Below are 26,990 nucleotides of genomic sequence, written 5' to 3'. Positions count from 1 at the left end.
AAAATGTTCCTGTATGACATTCTGACATAAAAAATGCATTTGTGTCCAAAAATGGGGGTCTTTTTTAAAGTTGATTTAAATCACACAGGCAAGTAATTTACTGTGATTCATCAGAATTCAAAGTGTGATCAAGGCTCACAAAAGTGTTTTATATCGATAATTGTTGATATTTTCTATGACCAAGGAGAAAAATGTGACATGTAAACATTTTAATTTGAAATGTAAAATTCTGTGATTATAATCTCTCAGCTATCAAGGCAGGAAGGAAATGTCAACACAAGCATGAAAAACACTCCAAAAAAATAGTAAAATCACATTGAACACTTGACAATAATCTCTTAAAATGAAGGAATATGTAAGAAATGCTTCATAAAGTGTAAGAAAATAGTCCAAAGTGTGAAAAGGTAAACATAGAGGAACCTGAGAAGAACTTTTTTCTGCAGGTTTAGTGGCAGGAAGTTACAGCTGTGCTCTAAAGGGTGAGCTAAGGTAGTGTGGTATTCGCCGTCTTGGTGGGGACGAGCGCCTTACAGCAGGGAATTCAAGCTCAAGGCCCGGGGGCGCATATTTTGTGGGCCTCTACTTAACGTCATAGTTTAGTGCACGTGTCAAACTCAAGCCCGGGGAGCCAGAGCTGGCCCGCTACATCATTTTATATGGCTTGCGAAAGCCTGGAAATAATAAGCCTCAATTAAGTACTTTCTATTTTCATATCGACAGAAAATAAAAATATAAATTATATATAGATATATATACATACATACATAACAGTATGTCAACGTACTTCCAAGATGGTGCAAAGTATCGCACTTAAATGATTTTTTGGTCAAAACAAAAAAAATTGTTATAAGGCGAGCATAAAATTTTAGCGTGCCAGCATGTGACCGGATAATAGGAAATACCATCCATCTATTTTCTACCGCTTGTCCCTTGCATTATTAGTAGGTGTAAACATACAAAAGTACTTCCAAGATAGTGTCAAGTATAAAAAATCAAGAGTTTTAGGTTTAAACATGCAAAAGACTTTAGCATGCTAACAGTTACCTTGCGTTGCTCGACAGCACGGAGTATTACAATGATTTCTAGGAGTAAACACACAAAATTAGCTTAAAAGCTATCATTAAACGTTAGTATGCTAACATCCTCACAGGTATGCTGGCAGAACTGGGCTAATTCATGTTAACTGATAGCAGTTAACGTGTATATGTAATCAGGTCTCTAGAAAGAGGTTCCGCAGCCTCCGAAGCAGAACCTCCAGGTTCTGTAACAGCTTCTTCCCTCAGGCCATAAGACTCTTGAACGCATCATAAAATCCCCTCAACTCCCCCCAAAATGGATTAACTCGCTGGAATAAAAAAGACAATATAACATATATTCATAAACGTGGACGCATGTGGAAAAGTGCAATATATTTATCTGTACAGTAACCTATTTATTTCTTTATATATGCACCTTATTGCTTTTTTATCCTGCACTACCATGAGCTAATGAAATGAAATTTCGTTCTTATCTGTACTGTAAAGTTCAAATTTGAATGACAATAAAAAGGAAGTCTAAGTCTAAGGTGTGAAGAAAAAAAACACGAGTTGAGGGATGAAAGTAAAGCAGCAGACACAATCTGTGATTCAATACATATTTAATTTTTCAGTGTTTTAGTATAAAAACTGCCAGCATGTTGGCTGGTTTCCACTATAATAACATTTTCAATTCCCAGAAATCAGCTAAGTACCAAAACTATTTACACACAACAACCACATCCAAGGTGGGGAGGAGGGGAACCGGAAGTACACCCATCGCTATATAACTTTTTCAAAATAAAAGCCTCTATTACCTCAGCGCAAGTTGAAATGGAAAAAGAAGTGAGCCAGCTATTTTGTCACTGTAGTCTCTCTATAAAGTCATCTGCTTTACAATAAATAAGCACGGGCACATTCTTCCCTATCCTGCAGCCGCAAAACACACACAGGCCCAGAAACACTACTTTTGTCAAAGTAACAAAACAAAAATATGAGGAATCTGTGGGAGGCAGATGCTTTTTTTTTTTTGGTTTTGCCGTTTGAAACTACGATGTAATCTCTATAGATTTGATATAAATATGTACAAACGAGTAGTCCTGTAAAAACATTGAGTATAAAAACAATAATGCCAAAGATGAGAAGTTCCACACGTCAATAACTTACAAAACAAGGTGGATAAAAAAACATGTATGAATGAGATAGCACCAGCGGGAGAAGGCCGCGTCCAATGTCCGAGTGAGGGAGTGAATAAATTAGTGTCGGGCTGTGTTGCCGCCACGCACGTGCACGTGAGACTGCTGCAGCGCACGTGAAGAGGTCACATTCGGTCGTCACGTCTTTCAACGAGTCTTTCTCTTGCCGAGCGAGTCGTGTCGTTGCATAGCTCTTTGACACAGCACCCTCGGCAGCTACAGTATTTCCGACGTTGTGCGTACAAGGCGCATCTCTGCGGCATTCAAAGCGAAAAAAACAACCGCTGACCAGACGCAAAGGGAGAGAGAGAGAAAGAGAGAGCGATGGATGACGGCGGCGTTCAGTCGGCGCTTGGTTCCAGCCCGCCGATGCCGTTCAGGTGGTTCATGGCGCGGTCGAAGGCGAGCTGCACCGACTTCTGCAGGCTGGAGCGGCGAGACTCCAGCAGCTTGATCCTGTCGAGCGTCTGGTCCATCCCAAAGGGAGCCATCTTGGATTTAGGAAGCCATTGCCTGGTGGGAGGGAAACGAGAGGCATGCTGATTGGATGGAGCAGAGCACCGTGACACCTAAGGTCTGCCAATCAGTGCTGAATCTAGAGGACCAGGGGCCTCGTGTTGCGTACGCACTTTTTCATTGCAAAGACGAGACGCATCAAGAGTGAACTTGACACCAACTTCATGCTCCCCGTACGCATATTTCTACAGAACGTGGTCCTTCTGCGAGGTGGTTGTTTGGGCTATGGCAACATTTTATTTCAACAACGTAAAAAGATCGAGGCGGGGTCACAAAATGCACTTTTTCGCCAATGCATTCAAAGCTTCATATTCATGTCAGTGTTCGTGAGGTCGTCTATTCATTGATCTGGGCCACCATTTTGCTATCTGTTGCTGTCACAGTGTGTTCCCGGGACTGTGGCACAACCAGTCGGGCAGACAGCACAAACGGTGGAGGACTCGGACTGACTCTTGACTACGTTCACACTGCCGGGTCGGATGGCCAATTCGCATTCTCTTTGTAGTGGCCGATCACATTACACAAAAAATGTGATTTCTAATGTGAACGCAGTCTGACCCACATGCAGACATGACGTCACACACACTGCAGTGTTTACGGAAGTAAACATGGCTTCCACGGTAGTCCTGGAGCATTTGGGGCGGTATAGCTCGGTTGGTAGAGCGGCCGTGCCAGCAACTTGAGGGTTGCAGGTTCGATCCCCGCTTCCGCCATCCTAGTCACTGCCGTTGTGTCCTTGGGCAAGACACTTTACCCACCTGCTCCCAGTGCTACCCACACTGGTTTGAATGTAACTTAGATATTGGGTTTCACTATGTAAAGCGCTTTGAGTCACTTGAGAAAAAGCGCTATATAAATGTAATTCACTTCACTTCACTTCACTTGTGGCAATTTCAAGGATTTTGTGAAATCAAAGTCGACATTTATTGCGCGTAGAGGATTAAGAAGGAAGAGGACAAGTATTTTGGCTCTGGCAGTTTTACGGGATTATTTTGCTTGGATGTCTGCTTGAAGTGTGTCTGCGGGCGAGCAAGAGTGATCAAACTTTCATGTGAGTTTCTAAAACATTTAATTGCCACCTGTTTTCTGTTCGGCTTATTTTGTAACCACCTATTTTGGCAAATAATTATGACACTTACCGTTTTTTTTGATGACGTTCTGGTCGGATGAATGCGACCTGAGCGTGCAAGCATTCACAGTGAGGACGCATATATCAGATTTATTTCTACATACGAAAGAGGCCTAGTTTGGATAGGAAAAATTTGGAAAAAACATGGAAAAAATCTGATACAGGTCGCATATGGGCAAAAAAATCTGAATTGACCTGCAGTGTGAACAAGGCCTCTGTGTCACACACCGCTGTGACATCAAGTCCTTTCCCGTGTTTAAATAATAAATTGAGTAATCAAACGAGTCAAAATCTTGTGACCTTTTTGATCACCAAATATTACATAATTTTCACATGCGACTCTAATCTTGCGGTGAGCAGGCTACTGTATGAACACATTTTGTTGTACATTTGTGTAATCAAGAGTTTTACGTACCATTGCAGCGACTTCTGTATTTTTCGGACTGTAAGTCGCAGTTTTTTTTCATAGTTTGGCCGGGGGTGCGACTTATACTCAGGAGCGACTTATGTGAAATTATTAACACATTACTGTAAAATATCAAATAATATTATTTAGCTCATTCACGTAAGAGACTAGACGTATAAGATTTCATGGGATTTAGCGATTAGGAGTGACAGATTGTTTGGTAAACGTATAGCATGTTCTATATGTTATAGTTATTTGAATGACTCTTACCATAATATGTTACGTTAACATACCAGGCACGTTCTCAGTTGGTTATTTATGCCTCATATAACATACACTTATTCAGCCTGTTGTTCACTATTCTTTATTTATTTTAAATTGCCTTTCAAATGTCTATTCTTGGTGTTGGGTTTTATCAAATACATTTACCCCAAAAATTCGACTTACCGGTATACTCCAGTGCGACTTATATATGTTTTTTTCCTTCTTTATTATGCATTGTCGGTCGGTGCGACTTATACTCCGAAAAATACGGTACTTTATCTTCGGTACCGCGAGTCTGTTTTGGCCGAGCACATCTTTTCTCTTCTTCACCTTCTTCCTGACCCGACCATTTCTTTCTTTTTCTTTTTTTCACCCTTTGTTCAGTTCTCGGTGCAATGACAGGCTCTCAATCTCACTTCTCTGTCGTTCCCTGGAATCACGAGGAAGAAGAATCTCCTACTGAATTGTGATTGGGCAGCGCATGCAGATCTCAGAAACATGGCTACTTTCAATGTGATTTGTGGGGCGTGGTCTGAATTCGATTCCAGGTGGATTGCCATGCAACCAAAAAATGTGCTTGAATTTGTGCGTGCGCACACTTTGTTACATCTGAATTTTATCTGGATTTAAACGCAAGTCTATTTTAGTAGGAAATCCATGCAACGCTTAGAACAGGAGGCCCCAGTTTTGTTGCACTAGAGATCATGTGACTTGCTTCTAATGATGCTGCCTTGCCACCGTCACAAGTTGCTCACCAGCTGCGTTTGCTGTCGAAGAAGTGGACGAGGAAGAGTTTCTCGGCGGACCTGAACTGCATCCGCTCTCCGGCTCGGAGCACGTCCTGTGGTGGACGGGGAAGCTCCGCCCCGTTGTGCCGGCGCCCCATCCTCCGTGGCCGTGGGTCCATGATCTGGGGAGATACGGAGGAGTGGGACAGATTGAGTAACTGTGGGAGTCCAAGAATGAGGCCGCAGAGGAAGAGGAAGTCCACGCATGCAAACACGTTGGAGCAAAGCATCAGAAGGTTCCCGCATGGCCGTGACGGCTTATCACAATCTACAGCACGCACGATGGCACAGGGGGCTGATGGGTAATGAGATATGGCGGCACGGAGTGGCTGACACTCACTCACCAGGGCGGGATAGGAGGGATATCCACTACATTTAGCCCAAACTAGCTTAAGAGGTTCCAGAACAAATGGGAAGGCAGCGGAGGGCTTCCACGCCTCTACAGGAACAACACAAGTCAATTACGAAGGATTCACTGCAACAACACAAACACACAAACACACCACACGCACACTCACAGACGAAGGATGTTGACTGACAGGCTTTGAGGAAGATGCAAACTCTCATTGAGAATAAGAAGATGGAATTTCACCTTCACTCCAACTGAGAGATCATCATCTCATCTGGCCTTTAAATGCTCCTTGTCTGAACCAGTGTCAGTCAGAAAGGACAAAGCTGACCCGTTCCAGTCCGCCACACATATCAGGAACCTCTCCCTGCTCCACTCACCTGCCGAGACCTTTACGGGTCTGCTCAGCTCTCCGTTCTCAGTGCAGGAAGTCGGACTGCTTTTGACATCTACGGTGTTGCGTCGTGCCGCCGCCTGTCGCCCTTTGCCGTTTTTCGAGACGACGACGGTGCTGAAACAAGAAGAAAGGCGCGGTGTAAGTGGCGGCCCCCCCACGAACCACAAGCACACGGAGCTCGGGACTCACCCGGTTCCTGACAGAACGCTGCCAGCTGAAGAGATGCTTGACTCGGAGGCGCAGCGGCGGCGAGGCTCCAGCAGACGAGGCGGCGAGACATCCTCCTCTTCCTCCTCCACCACAAAACCGTTGGCAATCCCTGCAGAGCCAAAAAACAAACATGTGTAGGACTGCTTGCTGGAACTACCTTTGTTGGCGTGTTTGAGAGGGCGCACCTGTGCCTAGACGCTTTATTGGCGACTCTTCGTCTTCCTGACAGTCCACGCTGCCACTCCTCGTCCTCTTCTTCGGCAAGAGGAGCGTCTCCAGTCGAGGAATAACCACAGACAAGAAGGTTTTGGCCCCCAGTGGAGACAACGAGGACACCTCCGGGATCTTGGGGGGTTTCTGTGGGCTAGTGCTTTTAGACTTCCTAAAGAGGATGTTAGTCCTTCGGTTGCAAGCGCCAGAGGCTTCGGCTGGAAAGTTGGCGTTGGGAAGCAGCGAGTCAGGAAGGTGACCGTTGAGCTTGTCATGGGGCACTGAGGTGGCTGAGGTAGTGGTGTCATTGCTGTCCAGTTCCATGGGGGCGTGATCCACTGGCTTTAGGGAGGGGGGCTCTAAATTGGTGGGCGGTGCTTCTGGTTGTGACGATGATAGTGGTTCCAAAGTTGGCGGGGTTGAGTTCTCTTCTCGGGAACAGGAAGATTCTGGAGGTTTAAGTATAGGTTCCGTCGACGGGTGGAGCTGTGATGCAGTGGGCAGAGTTGGCGGACAAGACGTCTTCAGACTTATTTCACTACGAACTTCCGTGATGGTCTTCTTGAGCAGTTTGAGCCTCTTGCTGCGAGACGGACTGTGCTTCATCGCCTTACTCAGGTCCAGCTTCTCTAGCAGCTCCTTCAGCTGATTCTTTAAAGGCGTCATCTGGCGGTAGGTAGGTTTCAGCAAACGGTCCACTAGTCCGATAAATCACAAGGGTTTATAGCATTAAAACTCTTCAATTAGCTCATATTTGGGACACACATGATGCTACAAGGACTCACCGTCCGCCCAAGTGAAGGGTTGGGGGGCCTCCACTTTTGGTGCTTCGACCAGCAGCAGCCCGCTGGGGAAGTCAAAGCCGATTCTGTCTGCCTCTTTGCGGGCCCTGCGGATGATGGCCCCACCGTGCTCCTGCATCCTCTGAGCCACCCTGTAGAAGAACGTGTCCTTGGCGTTGTACTTCATGCAGTTGGCGATGACTAGGTCAAAGTCGGCTTCAAAGTCATCCATGCTGCAATAGCACTGCTCGTCTATTTGCTTCCTCATGGTGGAGAAGTCCATGGGCTTCTTTATGTGCTCCAAGTAGTCCGAGACCTGCAAGGAGGAACAGGATGTGTTAGCGACGTTTACCGAACAACAGTCGACGCAATCAGGTAAGGTTGAGGTTACTAGTGTGGGGGGTGTGGCGCCTGACCTCTGTGGTGCTGACTGGTAGAGCAAAGACGTTGTACTGGTCCTTCTCCTGTAGCTGACTGAGCACGGCTCTTAGCAGGATGTTGAAGGGCGTCAACTGGACCTCCAGCACCAACTGCTGCTGCTTCATCTGGTGAGGGAGAATATTATGTCACGACATAAAAGAACAGGCTGCATGTTCAGTGTAGTCGAAGGCTGGGGAAACTTAAGGCAGGATTTCCCTTTGATGTAACTGAATGTGGCGCATCACCACGACTAAATCATGGCAGCCACACCTTAAAAATAGGGGTTTTCTACGTGCAATCCAATAAATTAATATGATGCATTGTAGCCTCCAGAAGAAGTAAAACGTCAGACGCTCGCTATTTGAAACTTTTATTGAGAATCTTATAACAGAAGTCCCAATTCCAACAGGTTTTTCCCTCCCGTGCAAATACTTTGTGCTTCCCCAGACACACAACCACACTTCCTCATTTTCCACCAATCCGCTTTCAGGCACGGACGGTGTGTTTGAGATCATGGGGAAAATAAACAAGTACTCGAAAAAAGTTTGAAAACCACTGCTTTAGAGCACAGTTGTAACTTCTTGGCACTAAACGTGCAGAAAATAGTTCTTCCCAGGTACCCGCGATAAACGAGGGAACAGCGTAAAACAGTTACTGTCCCAGCAACAAAGCTATTTAATTGAGCACATTAAACTTTAGTTTGCTTGTTTATGATTTTTGTTTGGTTTTGTATTGTGTAGTTATATTTATATGGTAACTAATATTCTGAGACTGTAAATTGTTTGCTTGTTGATGATTTTTATTTGTTTCTGTATTGTGCAGTTATAATTATATGCTTTTACTTGTAATTTGTATTGAGTTTGTGGACCCCAGGAAGACTAGTGGGTTGTTGTGGCAACCAGCTAATGGGGATCCTTAATAAAAAATCGAAAATCAAACTTACAGGCTGTGCTCTCGTCAAAGACTTCAAAGGTTATTTTTTTAGTCAATCTTAGCACAGACATTAACACATTATGTATGTGAAGCGGCTTTACCTTCATCATTAAAAATACTCTTAACAGCTTTACAAATTACAAAGGAAAAAGATAAATATACCTAATATGACTTAAGAAGTGAACAATATCTAATGTTTCTTCTGCCAAGTGACGTATATTGTGTCTGCTGTTTGTTCATTTGGCATAAAACTTGGTTAAACGATTTTAAAGTACTTTTTGAACACATTAACAAATCGTGATAATAATGATAACCGTGATAACATTTTCACATTGTTACATCCCTATTTCTATGACTAGGCGCCGGGGTTGTCCCGATACCAATATTTTGGTAATGGTACCAAAATGTATTTCGATACTTTTCTAAATTAAGGGGACCACAAAAAATGGCATTATTGGCTTTATTGTAACAAAAAATCTTAGGGTACATTAAACACATGTTTCTTATTGCAATCGAAGAACAATTTGTCCTTAAATAAAATAGTGAACATACTAGACAACTTGTCTTTTAGTAGTAAGTAAGCAAACAAAGGCTCCTAATTTAGCTGCTGACGTATGCAGTATAACATTTTTGTCAAAATTATGAGGGACAAGCTGTAAAAATGTATTATTAATCTACTTGTTCATTTACTGTTAATATCTGCTTATTTTCCATTTCAACATGTTCTATCTACACTTCTGTTAAAATGTAATAATCACTTATTCTTCTGTTGTTTGGATACTTTACATTAGTTTTGGATGATACCAAGTCGTTACAGGATCATACATTGGTCATATTCAAAGTTCTCGTGTCCAGGGACATATTTCCTGAGTTTATAAACATTATGAATTTAAAAAAAGATTTTGTGAAAATAAAAAAGATAGATGTAATCATAGTAGTATCGACTAGATACGCTATTGTACTTGGTATCATTACAGTGGATGTCAGGTGTAGATCCACCCATGGCGTTTGTTTACATTCAGGCGCAATAGCTTTTGTTAGCGGTGACACCGGTGAGCTATTGTATCCTCCTACGGCGTGTAGTGAAGCATGTTTAGCTATTCCTCGTCCTGCAGGGATGATACTTGTAAGAAACTCACTTTATTTGTCGCCATGGAGGCGAGGATTAGTGATTTAGAAGTAGCTAAAACACTGCCGACTGCGGATGGATGTTAGCTGCTAGCTAGCTAGCCATGTCTTAAAGCACCTCTTCCTAAGGGAGTTTCAGTGTTATAACTTCACCATTATCTTTATGTTATCTATTATGTTTGACAGCATCGCGAGATTCTGTGTTGCATGTGTATTTCAAAATGGCTGACGTGGAAGTCTTCATCAATAGCAATGTACACACTGAAAGTGAAAATACAAACGCCAAAAAATGTATATGGTTGAGCAACTCTACTGTCTGATCGTAAGGTTGATTACCGAGAGATGTTGTCACATTCCTTTTGTACCGTAGTTTTCGGACTACAAGCCGCTACTTTTTTTCCAACTCTTTGTACCTATGGCTTATAAAACGGTGTGGCTAATTTATGGATTTTTCTTCGCTAACGGCCACAATGTTTTGTATTCAACAAATAGTTTTTTATATTACACGACACTGAAAGGGTGTGTTATGGTTTGTGCTATGGTGCCATCTTTTGGACGAGTTCGCCCACTGCAGGTGATGTAGGTTGAAAAAGTACTTCCGGTTTCGTGCCTTGAGCCGGAAGTATAACAGTCCACAGCGTTTCTACTCGTATGGATTCTTCATCACTCCAAGCTACGTTTGTAAGTTTTACAACATAAGTAAAACAATTCTTACATACTAAACTGTGTAATGTCTGTAGGAATGTTTTCATGCATATGTGTACGTGCTATCATAATGTAATGAAGCTAGCGTTGTTTGCATTAGCTAATATGCTAACACGTTCACGAGTGTCTGTGTTAGTATATTAACTTACAATGGATTTTTAAAAAATATTGTTTCAGTTTCACAAATTCCTCACTAAATTCACCAAAACATCACCGTGGAGTTATTGAGTCTGTTTAGCTGATTGGAGAGCTAGCTTGCGCAGCTAGTGGGTCCATGACGATGACTTCTGTTTTGTTTGGTCAGCTGTTTTACAGACACAGTTTGGAAAATAAACATTTACAAAATATTTCCTATCGGCATATATCTGCAGCTTATAGTCCGGTGCGGCTAATACATGCAAAAATATTTATTTCTTCCAAAATGTTGTGCTTAAATACCTGTGCGTTCTATAGCCCGGAAAGTATGGTCATCTTTTTCTGATATTATGACAATGCAAAGGTTGTCTGTACCTCCTCCCTCTTGAGCTTCTCTCTTTTCCTGATGAGCTCCAGCAGCAGACGCGCTCGCTCCAGGTCGTGCCGGAGGCGGTGCCACTGCTTCAGCTGCTCCTTCAGCGCTTTGTGAGTGTCTTTACGATCCTGAAGAGCGCATGGGAGGAACCGTTTTTTAAAGAATACGCTGACAGATAAGGTGACATCACCCAAAACGTTCACGTCTCAGCACCACTCACCGCTTGCTTGGACTTGGGCACCTGCGGGTGGGCCTGCAGGCGGCGGATCAGCGGCACATTGTTTCTAGACTGCCTCTTCAGGACCCAGTAGCTCAGCACATGCTCGACGAAAGGACGCTTCCTCTGAACAGCTACTTGGTTCAGGATGGTGTCGAAACTGACGCAGACAAGACAAGGAAGGATCATTCTGTCACATGCATCTCACATGACTGATAATTATCGTGCATTCCTAATATTCAATAATCTCCCCTTTACCTTGAAGCAGTGATACTCGGGCCAGAGTTGCTCGGAGCCTCAGGTTCAGCCTCTGGCTCAACTCGTTTAGTCCTCTTTTTTTGCCAAGACTTGGCCCGGGCCCTGCCTCGCCTGACCTTCTTCTTGTGACAGGCGCCGTTTTTCCGGTGCGCCTCCTCGTAGATGTTGAGCGGCCGGCGGTCGCAGCCTTCGGGCGTGTGGCTGCAGCAGTATGCCGTCTTTTTCACGGAGAAGGTGGCGGCGCCAGACACCGTCACATCCTTTACAGGCTCCATCTTCATGAAGAGGCCGGCCTTCTGGGCACAGCTGACGTGGAAGGCGGCGTAACAGTTGATCTTGTCGCACTGGATGCACGCCCCCACTCCTTTTTCCTTACACAGGTAACATGTCAGTTTCCAGCGGGCGGGCGGGATGTTCCGCACACCATCGATAGGCTCGATGAAAACCGTATCCGAGAAGCCCACCTCAGGAACCCACAGGGCACAGGCCACATGGCCCCAGCGGTCATCGTCCGTCTTCTTCAGGGCGCCGCCTCGATTTGGGCAGAAGACGCACTCGGCTGGTCGCGACGGACACTGAAGGCAGTGACGACAGAGCCACTGGCCTTCCGGGATGTACGGCACGCCGTAGCACTCCTGATGCACTGCGATGTTGCAGGAGTCACAAAACAGGATCACGTTGCTGTCTGCTCCGTCTCCGTCCATGCAGACGCAGCAGACAGCGTCCTCGTCAACCAGTGCCCGAAGGTCGCTCTGACCCTGCATGGCCAGGTACGACTCCTTCTCAAAGCGGTCCATGAGAAACTCAAACAGATTGTTAGACACCTGACTGATGCCCTCGCTCTTCCTCTTCTCGTTGAGAAGCTCCAGCCAGGCGTAGTCCTCCTCGTCCATGTCATACTCCACTTCCTCGTCCATCTCCTCCGCTGTCCGCTCTGTGAACTTGTAGTACGGCGCTGGCCTTTTCGGGACCACTGGTAGATTGTACTCCACAGTCCGAACCTGGGGTTCTAGCAGGCTGCTGGGGCTAGCGTGGCTGCCACTGGGCGGTGCCGTCAACGTTGTGCTCTTCTTCTTCTTCTGCTGGTTATTTTTGAGGCGCACAGAGCGCACCAGAACTTGTTGGGGCTTCTCTGTGTTTTCTTTGTTGCTGTTGCACTCCATGATCTCCTGAGCCGTGGGGTCGTCATCAGTGATGATGTCCAGCTTGTCGTAGATGCTCAGTCTGTGGACACGGCCGTCCACCTCCAGCTCCACCATCCGCTGAGCCTGCGCGTACGTCAGGGTCTCCCGGTTTGGCGAAGGTTTGATGGGCGACGACTCCCTTTTCAGCGCCACCGGGCGCTGATGTCGAGCTTTCTTCTTCATGCTGAAGCCGTGAGAACCCTGTAAAGTAGAGCAATAAATCGGTGGGTGTGTTAGGTCGAGTAGCAGCACAGACTGAAGTTGACATGTCCGAGATCGCTATCAGCGTAACTTTGAGGCCTGTCAGCCACTGGGGCTGGGGGAGGGGGACGCCTGTGATTCAGCTGTGTGCATTTGCAACACAGATTAGTGTTGGTCGTACACCTGGACAACAATGACCATAAATTCCTAACACTCGGGTTTCCTGGTGGAACAGGAAATCCTTGCTATCCTAGTCAATTAATGTTTGTCCTTCTGGTGCAGAGGGCACCTTAACGACGACAGTTCCCTTCTCTGATCCAGATCCTAAACCTGGTTTAGCAAACATTGTGCAAGTGCCCTTTGTTGATAACTTTAATAACGAAATGAACAATGGAACAGACAATTCAAAGCCGTCAGGCAACATGCTAACCCAAAGAATTGTTCAAAACGTAAAAAAATGTGTTCAGAATTCACCACTAAACAAATAAAAACAAGTCGTGGCGTGCAGTGTCAGTCACATGTTACAGTCTTGTTCGGCTTCTTGGGTTTTGTGCATTGTTGCCAATAACCCTGAACACTTTTAGTACTGCATGTGACTGCCATAGATCCCAAATTCCAGAAAATGTCGTGGTCCAAAAGCCCCGAGGGTTGGCTTTAGTTTTGGATTCTAATACCTCCCCCCCTTTACTTGGCCCTTGCGGTTTTTTTTGTTGCACGTCTCATCATAACGGCCATGAAAGAAAGAAATGCATGTTTGTGCTGTAGTGCTGCATGATTCTAACGCGAACTTTAAAGCACTGCTCGGCGTCAAGGGACAGGGAGTTGTCAGCTGAATGTGGCGCGCAGAGGCGTTGACATCGACACCGGATGAATGGGACAAAAACGCCGACGACAGTGATCCTCCCTGCGGTGCATTTAGCTCCACTGCAGCCGCTGATTTTCCCCGACTGAATGTGGTCAAGCGACTGCTAGCCGTGGCTAACGTCCGCCCGGCTAAACGTGTGCAACAGCAATGGGGGTTTTAGATCAAAGCGTGGCTAGGATCAATCCCTGCAACGTGTTCAATTGAAAGGCGTTGTCAAAAGAACCGATTGCGTGTTTTGTACGGCAACAAAAAGCCACAGAAATGTTTAGATTTAACACGAAAGGACACCCCGTCCACAGTTAGCCTGCTAGCAACACGGAGCAGAGGGGGAGGAAACATGGCGACTATCAACACGAAAGCTGCCTGGGCTTTAAAAAAGTTGTCACATGTCCAGAGACGTACGCCTTGTTTCCGACCAGACCCACTGCCGCGGAGTGGAAAAGTGACATTTAAAGTGGGATTCACCACGCAAGGTTGAACTTACCTCAGTATTTTCAAGAATGTGGCTTCTGAGCGGAGCAGCAATGGCGGCGCGGCCTGCGGAGCGGAGCGCCAGTTAAATCCGCATCCAGTCCGCTGGCGGTTCACGCTGGGCTGAATGAACCGTGGAAGTGGCCGCCAAGTATCCAGGGTGGCCGGGAGGCTTCGGGGGAGCACAATTCCGCCGGAACGGATCTCAATCGATCAAGACCGTTGCAGTGCCCCGCCGCTCAGGCCGAGCCTGTCTTCCCCAACAACAATGCGGCTGTGACTCCGACTCCCTGCGTCATGACGTCACGCGTACGAACCCAAACCCGGAAGTAGAGCCAGGACGTTTTCACAACAATCTCCACTCTAAAAATGTAGTGACATGCTAACATTGTTGTGGTCAACATCACTCTTTAAAAACAAAAAAGACTTTATTGTTACATGAATAAAATATGATTCATGGCAGTAAAACACATTTAATATACACAAAAAATCTTAAAACAATGTTTGCAATTAAGACCTAGCCGCATCAGCCTCGTCTCCAGTCTGGTTGGGACACACTGATGGACAATCCTCCCTGGACAGCAGGTTGTTTTTGCGCAGGTGGCAGGCCTGCTGATACGGGGGGCTGATGGGCGGCTGGGCGGGGGGCGTGTACTGGTACTCTTTGCCAGCATCCAGCTGCAGAAGAGATGGAACATGTCAGAAGGGTTCACGAGGGCTCATGAAACAATTGGAATCACCTGCAAAGGGTATGTTCTGTCGGAGTCAAAGGCGCTCAGGTCTCCGCATGCCAGGAAAGGTACGATCACGCGGTTTGGACCTTGTAACTGGTTGAAGTCCACATCTAGTTGAGAAATATATGAGAAGGTTGGTCATCACAACACTGCAGTGCTGCCCCCTACTGGTTGGAACGTTAAATATAGGTTTGAATGCCAAGCCATGCATTGTTATTACCATATTTTTCGGACTAGAAGTCGCAGTTTTTTTCATAGTTTGGCCGGGGGTGCGACTTATACTCAGGAGCGACTTATGTGTGAAATTATTAACACATTACCATAAAATATCAAATAATATTATTTAGCTCATTCACGTAAGAGACTAGACGTATAAGATTTCATGGGATTTAGCGATTAGGAGTGACAGATTGTTTGGTAAACGTATAGCATGTTCTATATGTTATAGTTATTTGAATGACTCTTACCATAATGTGTTACATTAACATACCAGGCACGTTCTCAGTTGGTTATTTATGAGTCATATAACGTACACTTATTCAGCCTGTTCACTATTCTTTATTTATTTTAAATTGCCTTTCAAATGTCTATTCTTGGTGTTGGGTTTTATCAAATACATTTCCCCCAAAAATGCAACTTATACTCCAGTGTGACTTATATGTTTTTTTCCTTCTTTATTATGCATTTTCGGCCGGTGCGACTTAGTCCGAAAAATACGGTATACATTATTATTATTAATTATTTGTATTAATTTGTCACTTTCATATATTTTGATATTTAGCGACTGTTTTTTCCCCACTTTCAAATCCTATTTTTTTTACAGTTTAAATTTTTCTTTTTCAATTTCACAATTTTTTTATATAGATTCATTATTTTGGCCCGAATCTCACATTAGGGGCGTGCCATCAACTGAGAGGGGCGTGGCATCGTGACAGACAACTTGAGCAAAAAGGATAGGGGGCGTGCCCGATCACGTTGCCTTCAAGGAATGTAGGAACTAAAACAAATAAACGCAACATTTTATGACGGTTATACCAGAGGTCCCCAAACCACTGATTATTATTCTATTGTAAAAATAATATATAGTGGAACCTTGTTTTACGAACCCCACTATTTGCAAACTTTTCCATTTATGTACTTTTGGATCGAGCGAAATATGCCATAGTGTGCGAATGCTTCATTCAGTCATTTGCTTTGTTTCACGCCTGCAGAGAAAAATCAGGGCGCACCCATCCAAAATGTTTTTTTCCCCACCATTCACCAAATTTTGTCTATTTTGTTACTCAATCTGGGTCTAAAAAGCCAACAAACCAGCCTGGAAAGAAGGAGGGATTTGCTGTGGACTATTTGCGAGAAATACGACAAATAACGACAACATCATGTGTCATTACAGACAAATTTTAAAGCGCAGCAAGGACCATGTGAAGCCCAGCCTGGTCCGAGTGAGACAACACAAGAAGAAGAGTGTAGAGGGCTACTCGCTTGCATGCCTCAAATATTTGCAGACGCAAGGTAAAAAAATATTTGACTTTTTTTTTATTGTAGCAACATAGTTGTTAACGTTTGAGTGCACCAAAGGGACTTTTTTGTGTGCGCGCGAAAATGGAGGTTCGACTGAACTGTTAGAAAGTCTACAGTTTTTGCACGTCCACGTCGTTTTGATTCATTGCAGCTTCACTTTTCCACTTTATTTAGCTGTCTTTGAACGTACCATAGTTGGGTACTATGAGTATAACCAAGTCGCTACTACAAGCGACTTTGGTAGGTTTTCACTCCATTGTACTTCCTGGTTATGACAAATGCCCGAGTCAAACAAGAGAGAATGAGTGGCAGTAAGTGGAGCAAATATGAGAAAACTAGAATAAAGAACAAGAGAGTATATGCTCACCAGGCAAATTTAATTTAGCATGCTAATACTAATGATGCTAAAGCAGGGTTTTTTAACCCGAGGGCTGCCAAAAAAAATGTGTTTCTTAGCTGTGGTCCGTTTAAGCTGCAGCGGTACTCAGTTGTAATACACTTTTCCACCACTTGTGACAGTAATGACAATATCAAACAAACCAAAGAAGTCTGCCGCTAAAGTCATAGAAGTTTTAAAGCGCAAAAATTATGATTAAAGGTTGAAACTGTATTTTCATTTGCACTTTAATTTTATTGACAGTTTATTTAAAAATGTATTCAGCGTTAATTTAGCGCTTCTTAATTGTATGTAATTTATTTTTTCATGCAGTATATCTGGTTAGTATCTTTTATTATTATATTTCTAATCAGTCTGACCTAAGCCTAAGGTTTATGTGTTAAATAAATAATAATATTTGTCATTAACACATGCTTTTATATCATTTGACAATTTAGGTTGGATATAATGTTTAAAAACAATGAATATCAACAGTAAGATCATTAATTCAGTGTTAATATTTGAATGGGCATCCTCAGGGACTCATCCCACCCAGGTCACCACTGGCTTTAACTCTTGCCCTCAGGGAGGCGCTATAAGACCATCAAAGCAATGACAAATAGACTGAAACACAGTTTCTATCCTAAAGCTGTTATTTCCCTAAACTCTGCACTTACCTGAACACTCACCACTTTATTACTTGCTTACCTCTGATAAAGATCTACTGTGCAATATGTTTTTAAATTTTAAATTGTTGTTGTTGTCTTAAGACTATTTTATGTAGGTTTGTTTTAAAAGCACTGAGCTGGATTGCTGTCCAATTTTGTTGTTTCCATACAATGACAATAAAGGTATTCTGATTCTAACCCCTCTGTAGTGGACAAGTTGGGGGTCGAGAAAAAAAAGAACTCCTTAAATGAGGCAATGACCGTTTAAAAATGTCCAGGTTTTTCATATTAATGTAGTGCTTTTATTCACATAATAAATAAACGGCACTGCATTACGCACCCTGAAGGCAACGCGATCGGGCACGCCCCCTACCCTTTTTGCGAAGCTGTCATTATGCCACACCCCTTTCAGTCGATGACAAGTTTGAATTGAAACTAAGAAAGAAAATGAATTAAACTGTAAAAAAATAGATTTGAATCAGAAAAAAACAAACTGAAATATCAAAATAGGAAAGTAAAAATGCAAAATAATGTATTTAAAAGTAAATCACCTGAAAAATAACGTGAGCACTTTGTGGTTTAAAAGGGATGAGTTGCATTCACGGACATTGTTGACACGTACCATAGGAGTGATCCAGCAGAGGGTTGGACATGTTGGGGGTGTAACCTTCTGGAGGACGGTAATTCTGGCACACCACAAACGCTTCTTCATGCGAGCAGAAGAAAAACGCACATCGTCAAACACGGCAGATTTCATTAAGAGAGCAAAGCGTTTGAATATTTGTTTGCAATGCTGGGGAGTGTTTGCGGCTAACTGACCGATGCTGGAGTTCCTGCTGCTTCGAGGTTTGGCACACGTCACAGCGCTGAAGAAGATTTTTAATTGCGAGTACAGCAGAGTCACGTCTTTCCCTCGGAAGATCTGAGGCAGCCCAAACAATAAGGAGGGAATTGACATTTACATTTCTCATAGGACCGCATGTCCACAGTGTGGCCCAGAGGACATTTTGAACAGCCCATTTGAAATTTTTTTTTTACAAAAGTGGAATAAAAGAGCAAACAGGTGAAATGTAACATGAACATGTTGCAATATTAACACTAATAACAGAACGTTTTTTTGTTTTGTTTTTTAAACTCTTTGCTCATAAAATGATGAATCAAAATCAATGTTATGAATTATTGACCAATTCAAGGCTCCAATTATTCAAAAAATTCCACTCTGATATAATTTTTGGGGAAAATATTGCATATTTTGTGTGTTTGCTGTATACAAAACTAAGTTTTATTTGGAAAAAAGGGCATAAAAAACCAAACACATTAAAAAAATCATTAAAAAAAACTTGACGGATGGATCTAAAGTTAATTTAGAGATTAAAGCATTTCAAGTTAAAAACTTTTTTTTTTTTTAATTAATAAATAAAATATGTTTTTATTTTAACACTTTTATGAGTGAGACCCTTTTTTGATCCCTAATCATTTAAGTTCAAGTTAAAGTACCAATGATTGTCTCACACACACTAGGTGTGGCGAAATTATTATCTGCATTTGACCCATCATTTAAGTATGATTTGTCCAAATATGAATTACTCCAAATCAATGTTGTTATGAATTATTGACATATCTAAGGCTCCAATTACTTCACATCAAGTATTCTACTTTGAAATATGTTATGGGGAAAATATTGCATATTTTGTATGTTTGCCATAAAATACAAGGTTTTGGCAAAAAGGCCATACAACAAAAAATATAAAGTTAATATTTACATATAAACCGGACGTTGATCTAGAGATTTAGAGGCCTACTGAAAGCCACTACTACCGACCACGCAGTCTGATAGTTTATATATCAAAGATGAAATCTTAACATTGCAACACATGCCAATACGGCCGGGTTAACTTATAAAGTGCAATTTTAAATTTCCCGGCAAACTTCCGGCTGAAAACGTTTCGATATGATGCGCGTGACGTCAACCGTTGAAGCGGAAGTATTCGTAGCCCATTGAATCCAATACAAAAAGCTCTGTTTTCATCTCAAAATTCCACAGTATTCTGGACATCTGTGTTGGTGAATCTTTTGCAATTTGTTTAATGAACAATGGAGACTGCAAAGAAGAAAGTTGTAGGTGGGATCGGTGTATTAGCGGCGGACTACAGCAACACAACCAGGAGGACTTTGAGATGGATAGCAGACGCGCTAGCCGGCGACCTCCCCTTAACTTCCTCCGTCTCCGGGCCGCCGACCGCATCGGTGATCGGGTGAAGTCCTTCGTCGTACCGTCGATCGCTGGAACGCAGGTGAGCACGGGTCGTGATGAGCAGATGAGAGCTGGCGTAGGTGCAGAGCTAATGTTTTTAGCATAGCTCTGTCGAGGTTCCGTAGCTAAGTTAGCTTCAATGGCGTCGTTAGCAACAGCATTGCTAAGCTTCGCCAAGCTGGAAAGCATTAACCGTGTAGTTACATGTCCAGAGTTTGGTAGTATTGTTGATCTTCTGTCTATCCATCCAGTCAGGGGCTTATTTGTTTTGTTTCTATATGCAGTTAAGCCTGATGCTATCACGTTAGCTCAGTAGCTAAAGTGCTTCACCGATGTATTGTAGTGGAGATAAAAGTCACTGTGAATGTCCATTTCGCGTTCTCGACTCTCATTTTCAAGAGGATATAGTATCCGAGGTGGTTTAAAATACAAATCCGTGATCCACAATAGAAAAAGGAGAAAGTGTGGAATCCAATGAACCCTTGTACCTAAGTTACGGTCAGAGCGAAAAAAGATACGTCCTGCACTGCACTGTAATCCTTCACTCTAACGTCCCTCATCCACAAATCTTTCATCCTCGCTCAAACTAATGGGGTAATCGTCGCTTTCTCGGTCCGAATCTCTCTCGCTGCATTGTAAACAATGGGGAAATGTGAGCAGCCCTTCCTCCTTTGACGTCACGCTACTTCCGGTATAGGCAAGGCTTTTTTTTATCAGCGACCAAAAGTTGTGAACTTTATCGTCGTTCTCTACTAAATCCTTTCAGCAAAAATATGGCAATATCGCGAAATGATCAAGTATTACACATAGAATGGATCTGCTATCCCCGTTTAAATAAAAAAAAAATCATTTCAGTAGGCCTTTAAGCATTGAAAGTAAGTAAAAAATATTATGTGACTTATTTGTAACATTTACCTATGGCCCCCACCTGTGGCACAGCCTGCCAAAGAGCCTCAGGACTGCAGGTCACACCTTTTTAATCAGGCTTTTTATTGATCATGTTAAACTTTTCTTAGATTTTTTTTTAAATTGTATTATTTTCTATTTCATGAATTGCTATTGTTACAACAGCTAGTAGTTTAATTAATTTAGTAATATCATTGTATTTTGGTAGGTTTACTACTATTAAATGTCCATCTATGTCCAGAGAATGATTGGTGTCATATGAAGAGAGCTGTGAACATAATATTCAATAGAAGATATGAGTTCACCTTGGCCACAAATGTTCCTCCTGGTTTGAGGACGTGAGTGGTGATGTTGAGCGCCTGAAGAAGTTGACTTAGTTACTTCAAGATGATTGTGGTGATCAGAGTCAGTACTCACGGCCAACAGCAGCTGAGCTTGGATGTACTCGTCCACGTCATGGAGTCCCGTCACTGTGGAAACATTATTTACAAGTGAATACAACACAGATGAACTATGTGATGACGCGTCCATCGAAGGGGAGTCTCTCACCGTCTGGAGCGCCGTCACACACCAGCAGGTCAGCCGGCTCACCCTCAAAGTGACGAATGATCTCCTCAGCTGTCGACACCTGAGAGAGAGGTCAGGTGACGTCATGTCAGACGTTACTCGCAGGTAACCATGCACTCCTACAAACTCACTGTTGTCTGAAGACACGAGGAGGGAAATTACTGACCAGACTCCACAAACACACTTTTTACCTATGCCCAACCATCCGCAATTCAAAGAAAAAACTATTAAAAAAACTTGCATAAAATGTTTTTTATACATTGTTATTTTATTTATTTACAAATAATTTTTTCCAATTAAGGAAAATTGTCATACTTTGAAATCATTTTTTACTTCCATAAAATTGTTATTTTTACTTGCAAATCCCTTTTTAACTAAAGAAAAGTGTTTTTATACTTGCGAATATTTTTTTAACTAAAGGAAATAGTTTGTTTTACTTGCAAAATGTTGTTTTGTGTTCAGATTGTTTTTTATTTGCCAAATTAAAAAAAAAAATTGTGAATCGTTTCTTTTACTTGCATAAAATTGTTTTTATACTTGCATAAACTTGTTTTCTTAACTTGTAAATCAATTTATTACTTGCAGAAAATAGTTATTTTTACTTGAAAATCGTTTTTTAATTAAGGATTTTTTTATTTTTTTTACTTGCAAATCTTAAGGATTTTTTTTTTTTACTCGCAAATTCTTGTTTTAATTAAGGAAAATTGTCTTAGTTGCAAATTGTTTTTTACTTTCAGAAAATAGTTATTTTTTCTTGCCAATTGTTTTACTTGCAGAAACTTTATTTTTACTTGCAAATCGTTTGTTTAATTAAGGATAATTGTTTTTATACTTGCAAATCGTTTTTGTAATGAAAGAAATTTTTTTTTTTTTTTACGTGCAAATCTTTTTTTAATTGAAAATTGTTTTTCAATGGAATTACTTTTTTTACTTGAAAAAAATGTTTTTATACTTGCGAATTGATTTACTTGCAGAACTTTTTTTTTATTTGCAAATTGTATATTTATTAAAATACAATTGTTTTTTTTACTTGCAAAAAATAAAAAATTCTACTTGCAAATTGTTTTTTTTTAATTGAAGAAAATGGTTTAACTTGCAAAAGGTTGGGCATGGCTAAAAACCTTTTTGTGTGTTTGTGAAGTTTTGGCAGTATGACAGGCAATATGACCTAAAACCATAAATATAAAGATAAACATTGCAATATTTTGGGTATGGATCCAATACCAAGTAGTTACAGGGTCAGTATCGTCATACAAATGCCGATACTTCACATTTGTAATATCATTGAAAGAATACATTTTTGATCGCAATTATAATCAAACAAAAAGACAGGACGGCGATGGAACAATATCAACTAAATATTAAAATGTTATTCTCATCCTCTTTTATTAAATACAGAATTTTGAATGCCGGAGTTTGTTATGTTCTTGTTGGCCTCGTAAAGAGTTTCCCCCTCTCGGTTTCAGATGCTGGAATCATTTTGTTGTGCTCACTTTTTGAAACAGACTTTGCAGCGTGCAGCCACTTGTTCCACGCCAGTTGCCGCAAATCTAAACCACCACCAACACTTTTCCTGTCTTGGGAACAAACGTCTCGCTCTGGTTAGCGTTAGCATTAGCATTAGCCAGGCGTCTGCATTTTCGCTAAGGAAATAAGTGCGCGGGCCGAAGAGGGGGGAAAAAAAACATTGATTTTTTAAATCGTCTGTAACAATAAGCTTGAATTTATCCATAAAATGTAGGGATGTCCGATAATGGCTTTTTGCCGATATCCGATATGCCGATGTTGTCCAACTCTTTAATTACCGATACCGATATCAACCGATACCGATATCAACCGATATATACAGTCGTGGAATTAACACATTATTATGCCTAATTTGGACAACCAGGTATTGTGAAGATAAGGTACTTTTTAAAAAAATGAATCAAATAAAATAAGAAATAAATTAAAAACATTTTCTTGAATAAAAAAAGAAAGTAAAACAATATAAAAACAGTTACATAAAAAACTAGTAATTAATGAAAATTTGTAAAATTAACTGTTAAAGGTTAGTATTATTAGTGGACCAGCAGCACACACAATCATGTGTGCTTACGGACTGTATCCCTTGCAGACTGTATTGATATATATTGATATATAATGTAGGAACCAGAATATTAATAACAGAAAGAAACAACCCTTTTGTGTGAATGAGTGTGAATGAGTGTAAATGGGGGAGGGAGGTTTTTTTGGGTTGGTGCACTAATTGTAAGTGTATCTTGTGTTTTTTATGTGGATTTATTAAATAATTTAAAAAAAAACGATACTGATAATAAAAAAACCGATACCGATAATTTCCGATATTACATTTTAAAGCATTTATCGGCCGATAATATCGGCAGACCGATATTATCGGACATCTCTAATAAAATGTATTTATTGCCAAGGCCTACTAGTATTTGTTCTGATTTAAACCATTCAAGTCCTCCTGTGCCCAAGGACTTACATACTTCCTGAGTTTGAAAACAATTACAAAAAAAATTATAAACATTTTTTGTGACAATAAAAAAACGATCTCATCACTGTGGTATCAACCCTTGGTATCGTTACTGTCGATATTTGTATCGGTCAGCCCACCCCTATCTACATTGCTCTGAACTTAGTACGACTTGCTTTGCTCTCCAGGAGAACGCTGGTTTACTATAGTTTGTACATATTCTAGAATGTTCATTTTCAATTGTAGTCAGCTCTCATAATTTCAGACAGCCAGAAGGATCTGGTTAGACTTTTCTTTCCAAAAAGGAGGAGGATCCTACTGTCTCTTTTCGCTGGTCGCTGACAAACCCTGAACGTGTCATACACATTCATTATCAGAATATTGTTAAAACCTCGATCGCCGGCTTATATCTTCTATATCGAGTACCAATCCAACAAAGTCCACACCTTGGTGATGTCTCCTTGAATCTGTGTGACTCCTGGGAGAGGAGCCATGGCCTGCAGGTCCACTGCCACAATCTTCACCTCTTCGCATTTCTCCTCACGACCCCTAAACAACATTTAGCCGAGTTAACGCCTACATCCCTCACAAATGTCTGCTGGAAAGTTGTTGCGCAAGAATGTGACCGGAGTTCTTTTACCTGAGTTTTCGACTGAGCACCTGACTCCAGCTGCCAGGAGCGGCACAAAGATCCACAGCTCTGTTCACGCCTAACAATCACACAAATTAGACAGCAGAATCATCATCATTTTATTCATATACACACACACGGACATATATATATATAAATATATATATATATATATATAAATATATATATATATATATAAATATATATATAAATATATATATATATAAATATATATATATACACACACACACACACACACATTTATATACATACATACGTATATTTATGTATATATAAGAAGAACATTTAGAAAATAAGAGGAAATTGAGGGGTAAAAAAGAAAATCGAGGAAAAATAGGAGATTGAGACAAAAAATAAACATTTTGAAAAAAAAAAGGGAAAAATTACTGACTTAATTTTCATTTATCGTTCAGTTAATAGACTTATCACTTCAGGTAAGCTCTCCTTCTCACCTGTAAACAGGTTGAACTCTTCATCCAGCTGCAGCAGCTTGAAGGCACTCCTGGCTCTCCATCCCTCCTCTTTGGCCAGACGGTAGTAAATGTCCCGCTTGTCTTTGGACGAGCGACCCATCCTGTCTTCTGAAAGTAGTAAGTCACAATCTATTCTTCATTTCATACTTACACGTCTAGACATTGCTTGTCACCTACACAGCACTTCCACAATGTACCTAAAACAAATAACCTGCAAAACTCTCTTAAGTGTCTCATTTGTTTGTGCCGTTGAAATGTTTTGGCTTGTTTCCGAGTTACTCGGGGATGTGAGCACCCTTTGAAGAACAATTAAGGAAAGTTGAGAATAAAATGGAACATTGATGAAAATTGAGAGAGAAAAAGAGGAAAATTGAGGAAAAAAAGAGGAAATTGAGGCAAAAATAGAAAAAACGTGAAAAAAGAGAAACATTGAGACAAAAAAGAGAAAATTGGGGGAATAAGAACATTGAGAAAAATAGGGAAATTGGAGGGGAAGGGGAACATTGGGGGGAACAGACAAAAATTTAGAAAATTGCTACAAAAAAAAGAGGAAAAAAAAGATAAAAGGGAAAATTGTGTGAAAAAGGGAACATTGAGAAAAAAGAGAAACATTGGGGGAAAGAAAGGAACATTGGGGGAACAGACAAAAGTTGAGAAAAAAGAGGAAATTGCAACAAAAAAAAGAGGAAAAAATTAGGAAAAAAAGGAAAATTTAAAAGAAAATATGGCAGTGCCATGTTGGCATTTTTTTTTCATAATTTGAGTTGATTTATTTTGGAAAACCTTGTTACATTGTTTAGTGCATCACATCACAACAAAATTAGGCATAATAATGTGTTAATTTCACGACTGTATATAGCAGTATCGGTTGATATCGGAATCGGTAATTAAGAGTTGGACAATATCGGCAAAAAAAAGCCATTATCGGACATCTCTAATATTTACTGTAAGCTCAGTAGCTAGCTTAATTTTCTAGTGATTTAGATAACATTACATAACACGTATGATAGCCGATATGTAGTTATTGATCCAGCATATTTGGTTAATATTACACTTGTCGGACGCTTGAGAGGATTAACACTTAAAATTGACCATTTTAAACGTCTGCTTTAGCGTCTTGTGTGCACAGTCAAATTCAGTTCTCGTTTGGCGATGGCTGTAAACAGCTAATGATTCTACTCATATTCGCAATATACTTTGTTTAATATAGCACTTGTAAATTACAGCACACGTTATAAGATAGCAAAATTTAAAATAGTTTGCTTACGGAAGAAACGCGTCCACGTTGTTTTGCGAGTTGAAGGACCCCTCTAAGTATAAGGTGTCCTGCAATAGCCTGTTCAAAAAGAACGTTGCGTACCGCGCTACTAAAGTACTGTAAGTTCGAATTGGAAAAAACATTCGATAATTCGTTACAATACAATTTGATTTTAAAATCTGACATTAAGTGATGGTTGAGCTATGTTCAGGGCTGTATTTACGTCACGTGACCACACTGTATTGTGTAGGGACTTTTAAACAGGCAGCAAATCACATTGAATGATGGACATATCTATCCATCCATTTTCTTACCGCTTGTCCCTCTCGGGGAGGCAGGTGGCTGGAGCCTATCCCAGCTGCATTCGGGCGGAAGGAAGGGCACACCCTGGACAACTCATCGCAGGGCCAACACAGATATATGGAGCACACAAAAGTATAAACTATTTTCTTCTATATTATATTTTAAAAAACTATTTGCAGGTATAAGTATTATTTTCTGCAGTTAATAAAACGCTTTCCAAGTATAAAAATAAAATGTACTCAATTAAAATACGATTCACAAGTAAAATAAACAATTTGCAGGAGAAAAAAAACTTTTCGAAAGTATAAAATTTCTGTAATTAAAGAAATAATTCACAAGTAAAAAAAATAATTTTCTCCAAGTAAAACACAATTCTCAGTACTATTTTTTTCTACAATTGAAAAAAACGATTCGAAGTATGAAGAAAAAAAAAGATTTGCAAATATAAAAGCAATTTGTCTATTAAAACGATTCGCGGGTAAAAATCACAATTTTCTGCAATTAAAAGCGATTCACATGGAGAGAAAAAAATTCTGAAAATGAAGACAATTCGCAAGTATAAATACAAAATTTCTTCAATTAAAAAACGATTCGCAAGTAAAAAAAACAAACATTTTCTACAAGTTTTGTTTTTTTAATTGAACAA

The 26,990-nt window shown here is 41.1% G+C and overlaps 2 protein-coding genes across 3 annotated transcripts; both read right to left on the bottom strand.

The window, feature by feature from the left end:
• Positions 1 to 1,619: 1,619 nt before the first annotated feature.
• On the bottom strand, positions 1,620 to 14,442 carry LOC133646984 (bromodomain-containing protein 1-like). 2 transcript variants are annotated; one of them, XM_062042990.1, is made up of 12 exons: positions 14,167 to 14,442; positions 11,433 to 12,817; positions 11,178 to 11,334; positions 10,957 to 11,085; positions 7,677 to 7,805; positions 7,264 to 7,576; positions 6,454 to 7,176; positions 6,248 to 6,377; positions 6,042 to 6,172; positions 5,657 to 5,751; positions 5,280 to 5,434; positions 1,620 to 2,722 (listed from the first exon to the last, which is right to left on the bottom strand). In XM_062042990.1, exons 2-12 carry the CDS (start codon positions 12,797 to 12,799, stop codon positions 2,551 to 2,553), a joined length of 3,501 nt encoding a protein of 1,166 aa, XP_061898974.1. In that variant the 5' UTR covers positions 12,800 to 12,817; positions 14,167 to 14,442; the 3' UTR covers positions 1,620 to 2,550. The 2 variants fall into 2 exon arrangements, with proteins under 2 accessions (XP_061898974.1, XP_061898975.1); XM_062042991.1 differs by lacking the exon at positions 5,657 to 5,751 and having other exon boundaries at positions 2,560 to 2,722.
• Positions 14,443 to 14,568: 126 nt separating this feature from the next.
• On the bottom strand, positions 14,569 to 26,138 carry ftsj1 (FtsJ RNA 2'-O-methyltransferase 1). Its single transcript, XM_062042992.1, has 11 exons — positions 26,051 to 26,138; positions 24,763 to 24,891; positions 24,299 to 24,368; positions 24,105 to 24,207; positions 21,162 to 21,240; positions 21,030 to 21,082; positions 20,918 to 20,971; positions 18,272 to 18,374; positions 18,075 to 18,158; positions 14,894 to 14,997; positions 14,569 to 14,831 (listed from the first exon to the last, which is right to left on the bottom strand). The coding sequence occupies exons 2-11, from the start codon at positions 24,881 to 24,883 to the stop codon at positions 14,664 to 14,666; spliced, it is 939 nt and encodes a 312-aa protein (XP_061898976.1). The 5' UTR covers positions 24,884 to 24,891; positions 26,051 to 26,138; the 3' UTR covers positions 14,569 to 14,663.
• Positions 26,139 to 26,990: the final 852 nt, after the last annotated feature.

This window comes from Entelurus aequoreus, linkage group LG03 (assembly GCF_033978785.1).
Source record: "Entelurus aequoreus isolate RoL-2023_Sb linkage group LG03, RoL_Eaeq_v1.1, whole genome shotgun sequence".
In the NCBI taxonomy this organism is placed as follows: Eukaryota; Metazoa; Chordata; class Actinopteri; order Syngnathiformes; family Syngnathidae; genus Entelurus; species Entelurus aequoreus.
This window is presented reverse-complemented; position numbering and strand designations above follow the sequence as displayed.